Source organism: Agelaius tricolor, unplaced genomic scaffold (genome assembly GCF_023055355.1).
Source record: "Agelaius tricolor isolate 1412-34295 unplaced genomic scaffold, bAgeTri1.0.p SCAF_1, whole genome shotgun sequence".
Classification (NCBI taxonomy): domain Eukaryota; kingdom Metazoa; phylum Chordata; class Aves; order Passeriformes; family Icteridae; genus Agelaius; species Agelaius tricolor.
This window is the reverse complement of record NW_027269261.1, coordinates 5076782-5097723: the sequence shown is the minus strand read 5'-3', so window position 1 is coordinate 5097723 and position 20942 is coordinate 5076782. Positions and strand designations below refer to the sequence as shown.

Below are 20942 nucleotides of genomic sequence, written 5' to 3'. Positions count from 1 at the left end.
GTGCTGGATGCTTTTGGGATAGGGAGAACAGGGATTCCTGGGGAACAGGGATTCCTGTCATCTCCTGTCTAAACTGCCTCAGGGATGGGTTGCTGCTGCAGGTTCTGGGGTGGTTTGGGTTGGAAAGGAAATCTCTCCTGTGTTCTCCAGATTCAGCAGAGCAGGTTTGGGACAGCAGGGACCCAGCTGGGCCCATGGAGGTGACAGGATGAATTCCAGAAAAAAGATCTGGGGTGGAAGCACCAAAGCAGCCTCAGTGTATAACATTCCTGCAGCCATTCCTTCCTGTGCGGAATGAGCCATCTGGGATTTGTATCCCTGGTTTGGGTGAGCAGGGAATGACCCACAGTTGTCCCCTCTGGTTGTCCCTTGTTCTGGGTGAAGCAGAAGGATCACTGAGGGAAAACATAAGCTCCCAGCCCCCAAAATGCTTCAGGGAAGTAGAGTATTTTTAATTAACTCAAGTTAAAAGTCCCTTGGGGGCATCTTTCCCCTGGTGTGTGATTTAAGTCACACATCTCTCTTTCCCCCCTCCCGACAACCCGGTTGCTGCAGCCCGTTGACATTTGTGTTTCTGATGTAATAATCAGATGCTAAAACACTGAGATTACATTTGGATCAACACATTTGGTTCTTAAACCCCGAAAGTAATTATCTTTTCTCATCTACAACGGATGGAAATATTATTCCATTAACCATTAAGCAGTTCTGAGCCGGGGCTGGTGTCACTGTTGCGAGGCCTCCGGGGATTTTAACCTCAGCTTTTCCCCGTGGCCAGGAACTTTTTTGTGGAGCTGTGGGTGAGAGTTCATAGGTGGGAACTGCCTCCAGTAGAATGAAGATTCTCAAAACCTGGCCTCAAGCATTCCCAGGGATGGACACCTGTTAAAATCACGGTTAAATTCCTTTGGTTTTGTCTGGGTTTTCCTGGAAGGAAAACATCTTGCTGGAGCCCAAGTTAGTGAGTGCTCTCCGTGCACCCAGCTCTCCACTTGGCTCCCTGCAGAACAGGGATGCACCCAGGGCCCCTCAGGCATCCTTTGGAAGGGATTCCCAGGGAGGAAATTGATAAGGAAGTCAATAACAGCACGTGTTTGAAGTGGAACTTCAGCTCAGGGCTGGGAACACTTGAGGAAGCTCTGGCCACAATTAAGCACTTAATCAGGAGAGAGCGGCAATTTCCCCAGTGCAGGAACCACCGAGTGCAGATCCAGAGGTGGGAGGGAAAAGTGTCTCTGTGGCAATTAAGATCCCTTCTGATGGAGCCTGGGGATGGTCTCGTGGAGAGACTTTTGTTGCAGAGTCGGGTGCCAGGAATTTTCAGAAACACAAACCCTGGTGCCTCAGATGCCACTCGGGGAGTAAAACTGCTCCTCCCATGCCACTGCTGCTCAGTGGAGCCTCTCCTGCTGGCACTGCTTTCCCCCCCTTGGAATAACAGCTGAAATTGTCTCTTCCTCCCCACCAGGCGCTGGCTGGAGACCCCATGCAAGCATTCCAAGGATAAGAGGTTTCCCAGGCAGTTTTCTGGATGCAGAGCTGCCTGAGGAAGGTGCTGGTCCCTCAGGAGGATGCACTGGGGCTCCTGCCCTGCTGCTTTTGCTTTTTGTTGTTCTTGGGGCTGGTTCCTCCCCTGTGCCTCACCCAGCAGGTGGGGCTGGGCTGGGCTGGGCTGAGCTGATGGTCTCCCTGCTCCCATTTTTCCCTCCCAGGGAGCTGCTCCGTGCCCAAGCTGTGGCAAACTCAGCTGCATTGTGTGAGTTCTCTGCTCTCACCCTCCTCCCCAGTCCCAAAGCTTTCAGGGCAGATCTGGGAAGCGCTCAGTGCTCTCTCTACTCGTGCCATACTCGATTACAGATAACGCTGTCGAGGTTTATTGCTGATATTTTCTGGTTTGTTGCCTCTGTGGCTTCTCAGAGCTTCTTGTTCCATCTCCAAACGGCCATGAACACGGAGCCTGCTGCTACCAGCGTGGCTTCTCCTCCTTGGAGCACCTGATTCAAAGTCTCCTGAAGTCACTGGGAGTTTTTCCAGTGAATCTCAAGTCAAGACTCTTCCAGGCTGGCGCTGGCTTTGATGGGCTTCGAGTGTGGCACACGAGGCACAATGGGCTCCTTGTTCCTCTCCAGCTCCCTGGGAGCCGTGCTGAGCCGTGCTGAAATCATCCCAAATAAATGCAGATTAAACCCTTGTCGTTATTTTGGGGGGGGGTTTCAAGGGGCACAGACAAAGCTGGGCTTGCTCTGAGTGCAATTACCTCTGAGAGCTGCGTGGGCAGCTCAGGAAGTGGAAGAAGAAGCCTGGAGTGGTGGGAGTTATTCCTTAAAAACTGACAGTACGGATAAACGACCTGTCCAAGCAGGTAGCTGGAACATTTTTAGCTGCTCCACTGTGGTGTTCCTTCCCAAAGGTGCCCAAGGCAGCCAGGGGAGGAGCTAAGGGTGCCTTTTCCCCCTGCTGACTCCCAGGCTGCAGCCAGATGGGATGGAATAAATCTCTCCTCACATACAGCCAAGCCAAAACAAATATTGTGCAGTGATTAAGTGGCAACCCAAACAGAGGCAGGCATCCCGCGGGCTGAGGCAGGAAACCTTGGGCTGCAAACCTCAAGACACTGTTAACTTAATTTGATTACATATTTGATGGCTATCTGGAGTGGCCCATGAATTATTGATGGGGAAAAGCTGCTGTTTGCCTTTAAAATCGAGCTGCACAAAGTAGAGACTGAGTACTTAGGGGTGTAAATGCTGTTTGCATGGGGCACTGGAGAGGTCCCCAGTGTCCCTGCTGGTGACCAGGGGCAGGAGCTGCTGGAAGGACACGTGGAATTCTCCCTGTCTGATAATCAGTGGTAATCATCAATTAGGGAGCAGGAACAGCAAAGCTCTTCAGCTCCCCCGTGGCTGAGCTGGAGCAGGAGAACCCCAAACCCAGGTAGGTGCTGTTCCCTGCCCTCGGGGTGTGAACAGAGCCCGGCTTTGGAACAACAGGGTGGAGCTGAACTGGGATTGCTCCCGGATTCCTGTTTGAATCCCGGCACAATGGCAACAGCCACATGGAAAATCTGGGCTTGTTAATTATTTTCTTCATGCCAGTGGCACAAACCCGATGATGTGCCCAGCCAGATGGCTTCAGGCACGCCACTGGGTTGATTTATCCCTTCACAGGTGCTGGGAGATCCAGGGAAAAAAACAACACAACATATTTTCCAAAGTCAAAGCCTCCCAAAGACAAATTAGGAGAGCTGGTGTCTCTGGGCAGCCACACAAACCAGGATAGGTGGAGCTGGATGTCACAGGGGTTTTCCCAGGTCTGCCACAACACTGCCAAATCCCTGCTGGACATTTTTGCTGGCACTGGAGGTGACAACATTTTGATGTTGTGGCCGTGTGGCCCAGCTGGGAGCCACTGATGTGCCCCAGAGGGACTTTGGACGGGCCAAATTTTGGGTGGGTTTCTGTCAGGCAGGACCACACAGCACTGGGGCTGTGCTTCCATAATGAGGCATTCACTATTTATTGATTATTTGCAAACCCTAGGTTCAAGAGGAAAAGAGGAGAATAAAAATTTATCCTGAATGGACTCTACCATGGCAAAGTGACCTCCAAAGTTACCATTCCTCTGACTTTTTAGCTACACTGAGCAATCTGTTTATTGATTAACTTTCCCCAAGACTTTGTGTGGAAAAGGAGGTTGGATTTCCTGTGTGTGGGGTGCTCTGGGATGCTCCAGGAAGGAATTGGGTGCACAGTGAGTGACCATTCCTCCTCCTCTCCCTCCCTCCTCGCCACAATCAGCTCGCTTTGCTCTTTGATGGCTCTGGGGTGTTTTATTTTCACCTCATTCAGAAACCCTTGAGAGAACTGAAATACAAAAAGCTGGGGATGCTTCCATTGCCTTTTTTCCGTGTAATATGGAGTTTTAAGTGGCCTCACTCGAGAGGGACCAATCAAGGAGCTGCCTGAAACCCACAGCAAACAGCTGCCACCCCAAGTCACCGCTAATGACAACGCTGAATTCCCTTTTGTCCTGAGTTTCCATCCAGCTGTTCCCTAACTCTGAGAGGGACATCAAAGGCAAGTCCTGCACTTATCCATAGCTTAAAAAGCATCCCCTGGGCCAGGAGGGGGTTTTTCCCTTTAAGGCCTTTGTCTTTGGGCATTTTGGATATTTAGGATCGCACAAGGAGTTTCCATCCTGGCTGCGATGTGGCAGGAGGAGCTTGATGAGGTGCCTGGCACTGCCAGCATTCCCTTGGGTGTGGGAATCCATGGATCTGGTGCAGAGGAGCACAGACAGATTGGGATGGCCACGGTGGACGAGCACCAGTGGGGCCAAGGGTCTGTGAGGATGGAGCGGGTGGCAGGGAATTCCCAGTGGGAGGTGTTGAAGGGGTGGTGGCCCCTGGATCTGGGTTTGTGTCCAAAATCACTGCTGATCCCTTCCCTTCCTCACCTGTGATGGGTCTGATGTGCAGCCAGGGCCCCTCTCCCTGCTGGGGGAATTCCAAGCCCCTCTGGATACGCGTGGGACAGCATCTCCTCTCACTCCTGGGGCACAGCAAGGCTGGCCTAGGAATCACTGGGAGTCACTGCTTTAGTCCTGGGCTCACCCCATGGGCTCTACCTCAGGGGCTCCAAAACCACTTTCATGGGATTGCTGTGGGATTTTGGGAAAACACCTGGGGAAAGGACTCAGGGGTCACTTCCCTGCAGCTCCCTCTGAAATGTTTCAGGCTGATCCCTGCCATCCTCTGGGAATGAATAACACTCCTGCTCGTGTGCAGGCTGTGGAAGGAGAGTGCAGCCCTTCCCAAGCCACTGGAGTGTGAACAGGAGGAAGAGGATGACCAAAGCCTTCAGCCACGCTGCTGCACCCCCAGGGAACACCTGCACCAGGGAGGGCTGGGAAATTTTGTTACCCGTGGGATGTGCTGCCAAGAGCTCCTCTGTGTTGTGGCAAAGGATGGAGACACATCCCTGAGGATATGAGGGATTTATGGCCATTTCTACCCAAAATTTATTGAGGCTGAATCGCTTGGCCTGATTTTTGGGTTAAGATTCCTGTGTAGTGCTTTCATCTCTTTTAGGAGTCAGTGACTTTTTGTGTGACAGCTCTCACTGAAGAGAGGAGAAATAATGTCTGGATAACAGCTGGGAAGCTCCACAATTGGGGAAATCTTCCAGGGATGGGTTTTTTTAGGCTCTTGAACAACCAGAGCTGAACTCTTTAGACACCTCTTCCCTGCAGGATGTGTGTAGGAGCCAGGAGTGGTGCATCCCACAGGTGGTGGGGAGGAGCAGCTCCATCCCTGCACATCCAAAGACACAACCACTTCTTAAACCTGGGGTTGTTTTTTTTTTTCCCTGAAATAGTTGAGCCTGCTTGGCCAGACCCAATCAGAGGCAGTGATTTGACAAGCATGATTTGACACAATTTATTTCTTGCATTTTTTATCTCACGGAGAACTTTCTCCCTGAATTGGGGCTGAATCCCACAGAAAGCAGCAGATCCCAAGACAGGATTAAGGCCAAACTCTGTTTGTCCAAGTGAACCTGGAGAAATCCCAGGGAGGTTTGTCTGAGCTCTTGGTTTTTCCCAGCAGATCCGGGATATTTTGCATTGAGAGCGTGGATGTGACTCCTGGTGGTTTAATCCCAGATATGTCAGTGGAACTCAGGGCAGTGCGTGAATCCCACTGAAACTGCCCAAACCTTTGTATTACCCAATAAAATTCTGTTCAATAAAATTATGTTCAGACAAACTTTGAGTTTTGTGGCTGGTGAGACTTGTGGGGCCTGTGGGAGGGAAGGATGCTGCACCCAACCATTCTGGAGCCTTAAATCCTCCTCTTATTTTCTTTTTTTTTTTTTTTTTTTTTTTTTTTTTCCCCTCAATCAAGTGCTTGTCCTTTGCAGCTGAAGCATCCCAGGTTCTCTGAATCTGCTGATAATTTAAATATCGGGGAGGGAGAGGAGGTGGGGACAATATTCCCCAGCCTTGGGCAGGAGAGAGGGAAAGTGGGAAAGCAGGAGAGAAGGAAAAAGGGAAAGCGGGGAAGAGGGAAAGAGAGGAATAGGAATAGGAATAGGAATAGGAATAGAGGGAAGCTGCTGCCTGCAAGGGCCATGGAGGAGCTGAACACAGGGGTCTCTCCTGTGTCTCTCTCATGAGAAATTCCCTGATTCTCTACAAATTATTACCGTTAATTAACAGCATTGTGCAAGACGCAGTCAATTCGCCAGCACTGAATGAAACCCAAAATTCATTGAGGCATCACCTGGAGAGGGAGAAGCACAGGGCTGTCCTGAGGCACTCACCTGTTGTGCCCAGGTGCCTGATTCCCTCTGAGTGTTCAGGCTGCAGTGTCCCCAGTGTCCCCAGTGTCCCCAGTGCAGGGAGGGAGCTGTCCCCGTCCCCGTGGCTCCCTGTGGGGCGGGAGGGCCGGGAGGAAGCCATGGATGTGCTGCCTCATCCTCCCCAGCTCTCTGGAATTCCACGCCGTCCTCACCATCCGTTTGTTTGTTCTTCCAGCGTGGAGAGGGCGAGAGCTGAGCACCAAACCCTGCCCGGGCTTTGGGGACGCTCTGCTTGTCCCAAACGTTGAGTTCTGGAGCTTGGGACACTCTGCTTGTCCCGAAGGTGAGGTTCTGGGGCTTGGGACACTCTGCTTACCCCAAAGGTGAGGTTCTGGGGCTTGGGACACTCTGCTTGCCCCAAAGGTGAGGTTCTGGGGCTCGGGGACACTCTGCTTGCCCCAAAGGTGGGGTTCTGGGGCCTGGGGAGTTTGAGAGATGGCACCAGTCCCCCATGAGGGTCAGGGGCCAGACCTCATCACTCCCCGAACTCCGCGCTGCATTTCAAAGCGACGCCCCCGGTTTAGGGTTCAGGCCGCTCCTCCTGCAGGCCGGGGGGGCCTGTCCCACCCCTCCAGCGTCCCGTCCCTCCTCTCGGTGTCACCGGGCGGCTGCGAGGGTCCCCTCCCCTCGGGGTCCCGGGGGGCGGCCCCGACGGCGCGTCCCTTATCCAGCAGCGCCGCCGCGCGGCCATCCCGGCCCGGGGACGGGGGTGTCGCTGGGGACAGGGACACGGAGCCTCGGGGTGCCCGGCTCTGCCGCGCCCGGGGGCGCGGAGGGGCAGCGCAGCCTCCGCCCCGTCCAGCGCCGGGCTCCGCGGGGCTCTGCTGCCTCCCCGCGGCCGCTGCCTGGGCTCGGCAAATAAACCGAGCGCAGCCCCTCGTTCAGAGCAAGGGACCCCTCCAGGGGCGCTTCTCGGGGAGCTTTGGGAGGGTGTCATCCGCGGGGGAGCCGCCGCAAATCTCCCCGAACGCGGCCCGGGGTCGCGGCTCTCCCCGCCGCCCCAGCGCCGCCCCCCGGCCCTTCGAGCCCCCCCGGCTCCTTAATGAACCCCGCCGAGAATTGCCCTGGCGGTCGGTAAATATTGGCTTAGCTTCCCCTCGAGCGGCTCCTCGAGCAGCCCCGAAAAACCCACAGCGCTGCCGCCTAAGCCCTACAGTCAATAGGGGACGGGGGGAAGCCACCGCCGGGCTCCACGGGGAGAAAACCGGGAAAACCGGGGGGGGGAAGGAAATGGAGAGGGGCCTGAAGCTCGGCCCGAGCTTCCAAATCCCCAAATACCGACTCGCGGGTCGTGTCGCGACCCAGCCCCGCCCTGGAGGCCGCGAGGGGCTGGCGGGGCTGGCGGGGCCGGAGGGGCCGGAGCCCCATCCTGGAAGCTTCGTCCGAGCTCTGCGGGCCCGCTCCGAGCCCGGGGCAGCTCCGGGCACCGCGAGGATCCCGCGCAGCGCAGCGCGTCCCGCCCCGAGCGCGAAGGATGCCCGGGCTGGGGGCTTCTCCCCGCTCTTTTTCTCTTTTCTCCCCTGTTTTCCTTCCCTTCCGTTATTTTTCTTTTTCTGCTTTCTCAGATTAATTTTTCTTCCTTCGCTTTTTCTTATTTTGTTTTGTTATCTTTTTCTTTTTCCTCTTTTCTCTTCTTCTTTTTATTTTCTTTTATTTTTCGTTATTTTTTCCGCTCTTCCCTTTTATTTTTCTATTCTCCCCCTTTTTACTTTTTTTTTCTATTAATCGTTTTTCCTTTTAAAATTTCTTCATTCTTCCTTCATTCATTTTCCCATTTTCGTTACTTTCTTCCCCTCTTTTCTCTTCCTTCTTTTTAAAATGAAACAACTCATTCCCCCTATTCTTTTATTTTTTTACTTTTTAATTTCTATCCCTCCCTCTCCCTCTCCTCCTCCCTCCCTTCCTCCCTCAGCCGGCCCGCCTTGCACAACCAGGAGCGCGGACAAGAAAGGGCCATTTCTCCGGGAGGCAGCGGGACGTGCCAGCCGGGCTGGCGGTACGGCCGGGCCGCGCAGGGAGGCGGCAGCTGCAGCCCAGCCCGCCCTCAATGCCGCCTTGTTCTGCCCCGGCCTCCGCGGCCGCGCAGCGCGGCTCCGCGGGCTCCTGCGAGGGGACGCGCTCGGGGCTTTCGGTGGGGAGGGGGGCGGGGGGGGGAATTTCCTGTGAAATGAGAGAGAAACTTGTCAGAGAAGAGGAGAGTCTCTGTTGGCCTTCAAAGAGAGAGCAGAGAGAGCGGGATTCTTTTTCCTTGCGCCCCCTCTTTTTTTTTTTCTTTTTATTTTTCCTTTTTTTTTCTCTCTCTCTCTCTCTCTTTTTTTTTTTTTTTTTTTTTTCCAGAATAGATATAGCACGAATTTTTAATTCGCCTGCCTTTCACAGACAACAATGCTGGGTTTGAAAGCTGGGCACAATTTGGGTTTTGTGAGGGGTCCCCGGCCCAGCTGGCCATATGGGATACAACATGTAGAACATGCCGAACAATGAGCGCGAGTGACAGCCCGAACAAAACGCGGAGGACACCGCTCCCTGACTCCGCGCTCCGCATCAATGCCGAGCCCCAAAAAACAGAAAACAGCCAAGGCCGAGGCAGGCGAGGCGCAGGGAGGGCGTCCCCCCGCCCCCCCCGCTCCTCCCGCACCGTCTCTCCCGGTTTTTCGCCGGCTCCTTTGGCTTCCTTGGCTGCGGCTCGTTAATATGCACGCCTCTAACATGCTCACCTCCCTGCCTCCCCCATTGTGCTGCTCTCTGAAGTCTACTGTATATTGTGCAAAGATAGACTGGCCCGGCAGCACGGCAGATATAAGGCCACGGAGGTTAGGGCCACACAACTGGTTTGATAGACTCGGCACAGCCCGAGGGGAATGAGGGGAAAAAAAAAAAAAACCAACCAAAAAAAAAACCCACCAACCACAACAAAACCACCCAAACCAAAAAACAAAGAAAAACGGGGGGAAAATTGATAATTTTTTTTTAATTAAAAAAAATAAGTAAGGAGGAAAAAGTGACAGCTTTCTGTCTGTCCGCTCCTGGCTCGCACGCCGGGTTTGGAGAAGGGAAAACCGGCTCTCATCGCCGTGTCCCCCTCGGGTGTGGGACAGCAGCGGAGCTCCCCAGGGCTTGGCTGCCCCGCGGAACGGCCGCGGCTGCTCCGCCGCTGCGCGGAGCCTCGGTGCTTTGGGGATAGGAGTAGGGATGGGAAAAGAGCGGAGGAAAAATGTAAGAAAATGATAAAAAAACCCCATCGGAGGCTGCAGGATGTGCTGGGGCGGCGGGGCCGGGATGTTGGAGAGCCGGGATTTTGCGGGATTGGGATTGTGCGGGATTGGGATGCTGCGGGGCCGGTACCGCTCGTCCCTTTGGCATTGAACTGCCCCGTCCTGGCCGGGCTCAGCCCCGCGGGACGGGGCGGGCTCTGCACCGGCCCCACGGCTCCTGACAAAAGCCTGTTTGGATTTGTTTTCGTTTTTTGAAGCATCTTTAGCAGCCTGAAAGCCGCAGGGGCGGGCGAGGAGCCGCAGCTCTGCCGCAACCCGCCCCGGCCGGGCTCGGTCCCGGTCCCCGTTACAGCCCGGCAGAGCCGCCCAGCCCCGCCTCGCCTCCCCCTTGTCTCTTCTCCCTCCTCCTCCGAGTTTTTGGGGGGGTTCTTCCGGTGTTAACCCTTTCCCCTGCCCTGCCTGGGCCGCCGGCGCATCCCCGAGGGCTGACCCCGAAGTTTGGCTCTCCCTCCAGCCCGGGGAGGGGGCATCGGGGCGACGCCAGAACCCAAATCTCAGCAGCACCGAGGAGCAGAACAGCGCACTCACAGACAGAAAACAGGAAAATATGAATTCTCCCCGCTCAGCGTTTTTCGCCGGCGGATGAAACCGACTGGCCCCACCAAAAAAAAAAAAAAAAAAAAGAAAAAAAAAGAAAAAAGACAAAAAAAGCCGGTTTTGCCCGAAAAAAGAAGCTCAGGGGGTGGAGGGTTGAGCGTGGGGTCCCGCTCGGCCGTGTCACCCCGGCCGGGCCCAGGCAGGGCTGGCTCGGGGGATGCCGCCGAGGCCGCGACTTCCCGTCGTTGTTATCGGCTCCTTCTCTACTATTTTCCCTCGAAAAGCAGCTTTCAAAAAAAATTAATAAAATTCGTATTAAATATGCGGGGAGGCCGGGGCGGGGCGGGGGTGCCCAGGGGGCCGCTCTCCGGGCCGAGAGGGTTTCAGCGTCCGCGGGGCTTTTTCCTCCGCTCGGGAATGGTTAAGGCGAGCCCCAAATGGGAGAGAGCGAACGGAGCGCCCCGGCCGCGGCTCACGGCAGCGACAACGACCGCGACAAGGTGCAAAAACACCCCCGGCAGCAGCTGTCGGGGCCGCAAACTGCGCTCCAAGGGCAGCGCCCGAGCTCCCCTTTTGGGGTGCCCCGCGCGGCGGCCGCACCCCCGTTCCTCACAAAATCACAGGAGCAGCGGGGGGGATTTTATTCTTTATTTTTTTTTCCTTTTTTTTTTTTTTTTTTGTAATTCTGACGATCTCCCCCCCCCTCCCCTTTTTTTCCTCTTTTATTTTATTTGTAGGTAGACAGGACCACTCTGAATGGCGCAAAAAATTTCTGTAAACAATGACGCACAAAAAACACCTCCCTTCCCTTACCCCCCGCCTCCCCCCGAAATGAAACAGAACCCCCCCAAAAAAATGGAGGGGAAAAGAAACGGCAGAGGGAAAGAACCCATAATAATAATAATAATAGCAATAATAATAATAATAGCAATAATAATAATAATAATAATAGCGTTTCCCTCGCCATTCCTTCCCCCGCAGTTTTTTTCTTTTTTAATTTTCGGAGCATCAGTCTGTCTCCTTTTTTTTTTTTTGTTTTCTCTCTCTCTCTCTCTCTCTCGGTTTGTGCCTGTTAATTCTGTGTTTTCCTCCGCTCTCGGGGGCGTGTGCGCGGGGCCCTCACCAAGTCCATTGCTGCGCCTGTACCAAGTGGTGCGCTGTGGGGTACTGGGGGCTGCCGGCCGCGCTGTACTGCGCGTTGTACTGCATGTGCTGCTGCAGGGACTGCGCGCTGTACGCCGAGAACGGGATGCCCGCCTGGAACGTCGCGGCTGCCAAGTCCTGGGCTTTGAGCGTGTGGCAGGGCTTGCCGTCCCTGACTAGCACCGGCACGGCCACCCGCCGCGGCGAGGGGAGAGGAGTCACTTCCATACCTTTCTCGGCCCGCGCCCGCTTCATCTTGTAGCGGTGGTTCTGGAACCAGATCTTCACCTGCGTGGGGGTGAGGCGGATCAGGCTGGCCAGGTGCTCCCGCTCGGGCGCCGACAGGTACCGCTGCTGCCGGAACCGCCGCTCCAGCTCGTAGGTCTGCGCCTTGGAGAAGAGCACCCTCCTCTTCCTCTTCTTGCCCGCGTCCCCGCCGCCCACCGCTTCCTTCTCGTTGTCGGGCGACTCGTCTGCCGACGGCTCCGGGGACTTGGCCGAGGGGTCCTGGCCGCCGCCGCCGCCGCCGGCCGCCAGCCCGTGCACTGCGGACAAGCCGTGCCCGGTCAGCGGAGGGCGACGGGCCGGGGAGCGCCCCTCCGCCGCGCCCCGCATCCCTTCCGCCGCCCGGCCCTGGCGGGATGGAGGCCGGCCGTGGAGAGAGGCAACCCCCCCATCCATCCATCCATCCATCCATCCATCCATCCATCCATCCATCCACCCGTCCGTCCGTCCGTCCATCCATCCATCCATCCATCCATCCACCCACCCTCCCACCCATCCATCCGTCCATCCGTCCATCCATCCACGGCTCCCCCGCTCCCGGCCGGGACGAGCCGCAAGTGCCCCCCTCGAGCCGCGTCCCTCCCCCAGCGCCCCCCAATCTCGGCTGCCCCGTCCCCCCGGCACTCACGGGAGTACTGGATGCCCTCGGCGCTCGCCAGCCAGCGCGTGTAGGGATTATCGCTGTTATCATAGAAAGGACTCTTCAAAGGCAGCGTCGGAACAGTGTCCAAGGGGGTTTGTCCCAAAACTCCCGCTTTCCTGGGCGGCTCGGGCGCCTCGCTCTCCTCCTCGCCGCCCTCCGCCGAGCCGTCCTCATCGTTGGTGTCGGGGAGGTCCAAAATGTCCTTCACCGAGAAGCCCGTCTTTGTGTTGGTCAGAGACATGTTCCGGCCAAATTCCGCCTGGGAAAGTTGGAGCCGCGGCTTGGCCGAGCCGCCGGGTCACGGCTGGGCACGCACACGCCGAGCGGCGACAGCGACACTGCGCAGGGACACGGGGAGGGACCGGGGGGGGGCCACGGCACGCGTGGAGAAATGGGGGGGAAAAAAATAGAATAATAATATGGATTTATAGAAAAATAAGCGGCGGGGGTTGTGCGGGAGAAGCGGCCGCAGCGACGGGTCTCTGCGCGGTGGTGGTTGTTCAGCCACGGGGGAAAATTCCGAGGGCGGCAGCAGCAGCTGGTTTCGGGAATAGTTTGTAACTCCAGGGGAAAAGAAAAAAAAAAAAAAAAAAAAAAGAAAAAAAAAAAAAAGGGGGGGGGGGGGGAAGAGAAGCCAAAAAAAAAAAAAAAAAGTAAAAAAAAAAAAAGATCACTTCTGGATCTTGTTCAGCCGCGCCGAACCCGCGCCTGCCGCTGGAAAATCCCGAGCCATTGCTGGAGCGAGGAGTCCATATAAGGCTGGTCCCCACACATGAACCTGCCGAGAGGAGGGAGAAAAAAAACCTACATTAAACCCAGGAAAGGTTGGCCACGTGTGGGCGGGTCTTGGAAGTCAAGTGGATGAAGACAGTGTTTGCAGATGTGAAATTGCGGGTTTTGGGCGAGCTCCGAGCTTCCACCATTGGTGATGAGTGGTATAACGTGTCAGTTAATTACCGGCGCGGGGAGGGTCCTCGGCGCGGGGGGGGCGGGCGGCGGCGCCGGGGGGGAGGGAGGGAGGGAGGGAGGGGGCGAGGGAAGGAAGGAGAGAGGGAGGGAGGGAGGGAGAGAGAGGGAGGGAGGGAGGGGGCGACTTCCCAGCTCTTTTTAAGGGCACTATTTACATACAAAGAGCTCCGCACCAGCCCCGGCGCTCCGGACGCTCCAAAGTGTGTTTTCCACCCGTGTTTTCCTCCGATTAAAAAAAAATAATAATAATCACAATAATAATAATAATTTGCTGTTCCCACAGCCGCTCAGGCTGCGCGCCCCGCGCTGCCGGCCCCGCTCGGGACCGAAGCGGCTCAGATGGCAAGAGCCCAACTTATCTAACCCGCCTAGGTCAATATTTTGGTTGGGGCTTAGGGATGAGCGCTGGAAATTAAACAGCGAGTAATTGATTCTAGTTTGCTCCGAAATTAAGCGAACTGGCAAAACGCGATCGTCAGGCGCGACCCGACGAGATCCGGGAGGTGATTATTGGGGAGGGGGGGAGTGTGTGCTTATTTGAAGAGGTCTCATTGATTTTGCCACCTTCTTCCAGGGGAATGAATCCAGCCCGTTGGGATCATTCGATGGGCTGCAGCCTGATGGACTCATACACCACTGGATTTTTTTTTTTTCTTTTCCATCTTTCTTTTTCCTTTCTTTCTTTCTTTTTCAGGACTTGGGGAAGGAGGGAGAGGGGCAAAGAAGGGGGTCCTTCCCAAGGGAAGGCCGGCACCCCAGGTGTCACCATGCTCGCACACAGCAGCGCTCGGCTCCGGCCCCGCGGAGCCCGCAGCGGCTCGGAGCGGCTCCGGGGGCTCGCCCTGCCCGGCGCGGGATGCACAGACCGCTCCTACTTCTCTCTGTCTGCCACCAACTTTTATTTTCATTGCCTTTCTTCCTTCGTCCTGTTCTCTGCACCTGCCGAGGAGGCACTCCTCCACGGGGCAGGGCCAGGATCGTTATCGTTTTCCCTTTCTCCTTCCTTCCTTCCTTCCTTCCTTCCTTCCTTCCTTCCTTCCTTCCTTCCTTCCTTCCTTCCTTCCTTCCTTCCTTCCTTCCTTCCTTCCTTCCTTCCTTCCTTCCTTCCTTCCTTCCTTCCTTCCTTCCTTCCTTCCTTCCTTCCTTCCTTCCTTCCTTCCTTCCTTCCTTCCTTCCTCTCTTTCCTTTTCCCACTCTTTTTCCCTCTCGCTTGTTTTCCATCCCTTTGCCTTTCCCGAGCCCCGCCCGGGAGCGCGGGGGCCATGGAGATGTGCAGGGCGATGCGGGACACGAGGTTTGGACAATCTGGGAAGGGGCTCTCCCCACTCCCCTCATTTCTGGACAGGAAAAGTTGCCCGAGTTTCCCTTCCGGGGGGGAAGGAGCCGCAACGCCGCCGGGCAGACGCCGCCTCGGGCTTCCTCCTCCGCGCCCATCAATGGATTCGCACCTTCCCATCCTCTCCCTCTCCGCTCCCCCCACTTTTCCTGCCCCAGCCCCCAGCCTGCCTCCCATAAAGTATGTGATGTGGCTGACAATGCCCAGGGATTTTTTTTCCCTTTTTTTTTTTTTTTTTTTTTTTTTTTTAAGCGAGCCCCAGCGCGCATCCTGGGTGGTCGGCCCCGCGCAAACACAAATACAACCCGACGGCTAAGCTGGGGACAATGTCCGCAATGTAGACAAATGTCCGGCTCCTGTTGGAACCCTTTGTCTCGGCGCAGTTTTTGCATTTATTTCAGTGGCGAAATAATACGTGATTGACGCCCTCTTTCAGCGCGCCCTAACTGTTGGGAATAAATCTGAGGTTGTTCCTAGTTGTCATGGTATTCAACCGCACTCAATGGCTATCTCTTCATCCATTGCGGAGTCCTCCTCGATATCGAGGGAACCCCTTCGGGCCGGCCCCCGCCCGCTCCTCTGCCCCGCTCCGACAGCGCCAATTCCCACTGAATCTCGGAGTTACCGATGGATTCACCCCGGCCCGGGTGGGGTTTAACTCCCCCGAGGGGAGAAAAGAGAGAGGGGAGAGCGGCGATAATCGCGATAGTGGCGGGATGGAGAACCCCGACAGAAGCCAAGCCCGGGGAGGGAAGGGCAGAGCATCCCCGGGGCAGCCAACGTGGGCCGGGCGCCGCGGGGCTGTCAGCTTAATAATAATAATAAAAATAATAATGATGATGATGGTGATGATGGTGATGGTGATGATGGTGATGACGATAAACACTCCCACACCCGTACGGCCGGGGCAGAGCGTCCCGCAGAGCCCTGGGGGCCCCGCGGGAGGAGGCCGGACACAGCCCCGGGGGTCGCGGCCCCCTTCCCGAACGCGCTGCGCACCGCGGGGACACCGTGACGTCACCGGCGGAGGGTGTGACGTCAGAGCAGCGCGGAGCCCATGACGTCAGGAGGGGTCGCGAGGCCGGGACACTGCCCTGCACTGGGGTCGCGCTGCGTGGAGCCAAAACCCGACGGCAGCGCCGCGACTGTCGCGACAGAGCCGGCACCGCACCTTGCCCCCGCCCCGAGCCCCCCGCGCCCCAGGGCCGGTCCCACGCGTGGCGGGGATGCTCCAGCGCCGGGGCAGGCGGTGACAAGGCCGAGGGCGCCGGTGCCCTCCTGCCCCAGCCCCCGGGGCCGAGCGGCCCTCGGGGACAAGGGGCTCTGCCCACGGGGACCGATTCACGGGTGGCTCCCTCGCCCGCGGGGTTAAGGCTGATTTTTCTATTTTCCAGAATCGGAAAGGGACAGTTCCTGCGGGAAGGAGGGGGAATGAGGCCTCCCGAGCTGCTGCCCGCAGTCACGCGTGGGCCCGGGCGCCGCCAATGCTGGCGAGCTCTCGCCACGCCACGGGCGGCCCGCGGGGACGATTTTAAGCGGTGTCCTCGCCTTTCTCCTCCCGGCCGCGGCCCGAGGGTCCCCGCACGGCGCCGCGGTTCCCCCTCTGCTCTGAGCCGGAGGAGCCGCAGCTCCGTTCCCTTCTCCGCCGAGCGGGATCCCGCGCACGCAGCGCGGAGAGCACGGTGTGGTACCCCCGAGTGTGATGGCACATGGCAGAGGGAGAAATGTAGGAAAGGGTGTTGGGCAGGAGCCTGCCGCTCTCCCTCCCCTCCCTACCCGCACCGAGCCCGTCTCCATTCCCGCTCCCGCTCCGCGGCTCCGGGAGCGGCCGACAAGTGGATCAATTTATTGTTTGATGGAGCCAAAGATGCGAGACATTGTTTTCCCTTCCCTCCAGCCCGCAAATAAACAAACGGAGCGGGGCTGCACCTTGCCGCTCGGCCCGGATTAGCGGAGCCCACACAAAGCCTTTGTTAAGGGACAGGTTGATTTTATCTCCTAGAATGAGATCCACTTGGAATGAATGGGGAAAGGGAAGAGCAGCCCGTGTCCTGATAATTGTCGTGAGGAGCTTCACCTCGGGAGCATCCCTGTAAGTAACACCCTCTTTGTTTTAAAGTGTGGAGGAGGGAAGAAGAGCCGCCACACGAAAGGGGACAGCTCTCCCCGGCCGTAAAAATATAAAACCAAAATTAAAAAAATCAGAGTAAAACCATCGCAGCGAAATAACATCCCTCGCACGGAGGGCTTTGAATCGCATTTTCCAGCCCTGGAGAGGAAATTCTGCTGCTGCTGCTGCTCGGCAGCGGCTCCGGCTCGGAGGGGATTGGCCACGCCAGGCCGTGGGCACGGAGCCCACGCCACGGGATTGCCTCGCACACCGGCAGCCCGGTCAGGGAGAGAGAGAGAGCGCCATTAAAAAAAAAAAAATATTCAAAAATCGTATTTCCTAAAATCAAGGGGAACCGGAGCCTCCCGAATCCTCCGGCGCTTACAGGAACTTAATTGTAACGGAGTTTCTGCGGGCTGAAATTCCCGGCTCGTTTCCTGGCTGGAAAAAATGGCATTAGCAAAGGCGTTAAGGATGTTTCGGGGGAAAGAAAAGGGAGGAAAAAAAAAAAAAGGGGAGGAAAAAAAGGGGGAAGATCGCCCCGCACGCAGGAAGGGAGTCAGCAGCAGCATTCCCTATGGAAGCTCCAGGGAAAGCCCCCACCGCCCCCCAAAATCCCGGCGCCGGCCTGCTTTTCTCCAGCAGACAATTAATTCTTCTCCAGGACATAGGAATCTAAATGAGCTTCCCTATTCTCACGATTGCTCTATCTCCTTCCCCCCGAAGCTTCAAAGGCGGAGAAATCCTTCCAATTCACCGATATTCCTTATAAATCTGTAGATGCGGATCTGCCCCGCAGCCAAGCTCCCGAGGTGGCGAATTGTCATAGAAATTGGGATTTTCCCCCCCCTCGAACCCCCCCCTGCTCCCCGGGGGCCGGCGGGGTTATGGCAGAGCCTGAGGGCACATGTTAGGGCTTTGATAAATGCACTTTAATGAGATTTTGGAAATTATTGCCCATAGTGATGGAGGCAGTGGGGTACGGGCACAAAGCCGGGAGCCCGCAGCCCCCCGACCCACATTTTGTCTTATTTAATTCCCCTCCCTGTGCCGGGGGGAGCTGTAAGCCTGGCCCGGGGCTCCCTTTCCCTTCCCAGCCTATTCCAAACCGGTTTATTCGCCGGACAAACGGGGGTGCCCCCCCCCGGAGCCCCCCGGCTCTGCCCGTCCCCGTCTCTAATGATTAAACGTGTCCCAACGAGATTAAGCTTTGTCAGAAATGATTTTTTTTCCTGCCGGGCCTGGCGATGCCGGCCCGCTGGCCCCGGGGCGCCGGCAGCGCGGCGGGGTTCGCTCCCTTATCAGAATTCGCTCCGCGCTCCGCGCAGGGCTCCGCGCCCGGGTCACCGCCGGCTGCGGGTCCCGAGTGGGGCTGCGGGGAGCCCCGGAGCCCGCACCGGCCTGGGGGGGACCAGGGCTGCGTGGGGATGGGCCCACCCGCGTGGGCTCGGCCCCGAAAGCCTTGCCCGAGCCGGGGGCTCACGCGTGGCGCGGGCAGGGCAGGGCAGGGGGGAAGGAGGAGGGGGCGCCGCCGGGGCCGGGGCCAGTCCCGGTCATTCCCGGTCCTCTGGCGGACTCTGCCGTCGCGGCTGAGAAGTGTCCCACGGCCGGGGCAGGGGGCAGAGCCCCGGGCTCCCCTTCCCGGCGCTGCCCCGGCCCCGCTGCCGCCCGTGGCCGTGGCCGTGGCCGTGTCGCAGCCGCGCCGTCGGGGCCGGGGCCGCGCCCCCTCGGCTCTCGGCCCCGGCTCTTACCTGCCCCCCAAAGAGCCTTCCCACCTGCTGCTGCCGCCCCCGGCGACCCCTGCGTCCCCTCTGCCCCCGGCGCTCCAGCCCAGGGTCCCCCCGCTCCCTGCCGGGGCTCACCTGGGCGGGTCCCCGCGCGGGGGGAGCCCCTCGCCGCCCCCGGCACTCACCTGCGCGGGGGTCCCTCGGCGTTGGTGTCCCCCCGCTGTCCCCGGGGAGCCACCTGGGACAGAGGAGCGTCCCCCCGCCGCCTGCCGGGGCTCACCTGGCCGGGGGTCCCGAGGCGGGGGGTCCCTAGGAAGGGGGGCTCCGGCGGCGGCCCCCCGCCTCCCGCATTGTCTCCGCCGTGTGCCGGGGCCGCTCCTCGTCCCTCCGGCCTCACATCCCCCGCGCCGCTCGCTGCCGTCCCCGGCGGCTGCCGCCGGGCGGAACACCGGCCATATGCTCCGCGGCCATAAATTGGGAAGAAGCACAAACACGCCGGTTCCTGGGTGGCTCTTTTAAGGCTGAGCCGGCCCCTCTCTCCCCCCGGGGGGCAGAGCCCTCCCCCCGGCCCCCCCTTCCCCAGAGGAGCCGCTGGCTGCGGCCCCCCCCGCCCCCCGCCCGGGCCGGTCCCGCTGGCCGAGCGCGGATGGCTCGGTAGCCGGGGCGCCGCGCAGCCAAACAGCCAGATGTGGCACGGTATTGATGTGGCACGGTATTGATGTGCCGGGGCTCGTTTACATTAGATACGCTCCTGATCCGGCCGCTGATAGCGCCGGTGTGCGGGAGATCCGAGCCGCGCTGCCGCGGCCGCCTCCGGCCGCTGCCCCCTCCCCTGCCCGCCTTTCTGGGGCTCTTTTTGGGTTTTAACATTATTATTATTATTATTATTATTATTATTATTATTATTATTATTATTATTATTATTATTATTATTATTATTATTCGGAAAGAAGGCGATGGAGTTGTCGACCGAGGGTGGTGCTGCCCGACTTCCCTGGAGGGTGAGGAGCGGTCATGGAGTGCTGGAACATCTTGAGTCGAGGCTCACGGAGCCCAGCTCCGGGACAACCCCCAAAAAAACACCCCACGTGCCCCAGAGCGTTTTCCGAACATCCCGAGCCTGGTGCCGCGGCCGCTTCCCAGCCGCCCCCGGTCGCAGGAGGCTCCTGCCAAAGGTACGATCCCGCTGGGATTCCAGAGGGGATGGAGAGCTCCCAGCCGGCCGCGAGGGCTTCCTGGGCATCCCACGGCCCTTCCAAAGGCTTTGTGGGTGACATGCGAACACCTCTGGCTGCTGGGGGCAGTGGGAAGGCGACAGAGCCCCTTCTCCATCCCACCTGCCCCGGATCCTGCCCAGCACCTGGCCCGTTCCTGGAAAGACCTTGGAGTCCTGTGTGAAAGTCCCGGGTCAGGTGTGGCTCAGTGAAACCCCCGGGTCACAGGCAGCTCCAGCAGAGCTGCCCGCAGATAAAGTGATTGATCCCCACACCGATCAATAGAGATCTCATTCCAGGCAATTAATAACTTTGCCAAGCTTGTTTTGTTTGGATAAAGTGCCTGGATTGCTGAGCGAGGGAGTGAAACTGGGGGAGAAAATAATTCTGTAATTTTATGTCACCCACATAAAAATACCAATCAAAGGGCAGTGATTTGCAGACATATTCATTTGCATAAAGAATCTTCATTTGCATAAATCTGCAGGGTCTCCTCTTTCACAGCAGGAAATTCAGGCTGGATGTCCAGGCCACTGTCTCTCTCCATTCCTAGGGAATTCTGCCCAGAGGGACTGGAACTCTGTAAGTTTGGTTATAAAGCAGCTCCAGCTCCTGTCTCCCCTCACCCAGGGAGGAGGGAAAGTGCAGGAAAAGGCAAGGGAGCAGGAGCTGCATTTGGGCCCCCACAGGCATTCCTTGGGACAACTGTCCTAGACTGTGCTGTAAAACCTGGGATCTGCTGTAAACCAGTTCCTATTTTATTAATAAGAACTCCCTATTTAATTGATAAGCCCATTTTTATTCATTATTTTTATACTTTGGGGGTGTTTTGGCGCCTGGTGTGTGGATCTCACCATGCCCCAGAGCTGCTGGAACCAAACCAGCAGGCCCAGGCACTGGAGAGTGAAGCGGGCTCCACTCAGCCTTGGGAATTTAGTTCTTTCTGCTCCTCAAACATCCCGTGTGGAATCTCCTGGAGGGGCTGGGGTGAAGGTGGGAGGTCTGGACTCCAGTCTGGGGAGGTTGGGATGGGCTCCACCTCATGACAGGGTGCTTATTCCCAAGTATTTGCAGTCACCCAGCTCCTCTCCAGCGGAGTCTGCTGGTGCCTCTTGGTGTCCCAGGACTGGGAGCAGCCTTGGAGCTCTGGGCTTGGAATGCCCAGAGGGGGTGAAACACCCCCAAAAATTCCGTGGCTGAAAGGATGCATTCCCACTTGTCATCCACAGCCCTTTCCCAAAAGTGAAGGAATCCAGAGTGCCCCAAGTGCAGAGCAGCGCTGGGACACGGCTGGGAAGCCTGGGCTGAGCTCCTTATTCCAGCCTGGTTTGCAGGAGGAATTCG

At 57.5% G+C, this 20942-nt stretch overlaps 1 protein-coding gene across 2 annotated transcripts; it reads right to left on the bottom strand.

Moving 5' to 3' along the window:
- Positions 1-10996: 10996 nt before the first annotated feature.
- NKX2-2 (NK2 homeobox 2) lies at positions 10997-18893 on the bottom strand. 2 transcript variants are annotated; one of them, XM_071455212.1, is made up of 3 exons: positions 18570-18893; positions 12228-13020; positions 10997-11859 (listed from the first exon to the last, which is right to left on the bottom strand). In XM_071455212.1, exons 2-3 carry the CDS (start codon positions 12481-12483, stop codon positions 11291-11293), a joined length of 825 nt encoding a protein of 274 aa, XP_071311313.1. In that variant the 5' UTR covers positions 12484-13020; positions 18570-18893; the 3' UTR covers positions 10997-11290. The 2 variants fall into 2 exon arrangements, with proteins under 2 accessions (XP_071311313.1, XP_071311232.1); XM_071455131.1 differs by having other exon boundaries at positions 18665-18893.
- Between the last annotated feature and the right edge of the window lie 2049 nt (positions 18894-20942).

Bases quoted from the DNA above. Each gene is read 5' to 3' on its own strand.
- NKX2-2 (XM_071455212.1), bottom strand. From the start codon at position 12,483: ATGTCTCTGACCAACACAAAGACGGGCTTCTCGGTGAAGGACATTTTG. The intron at 11,860-12,227 runs GTGAGTGCCGGG...GCTTGTCCGCAG, and splicing joins CGAGGGCATCCAGTACTCCC to TGCACGGGCTGGCGGCCGGC.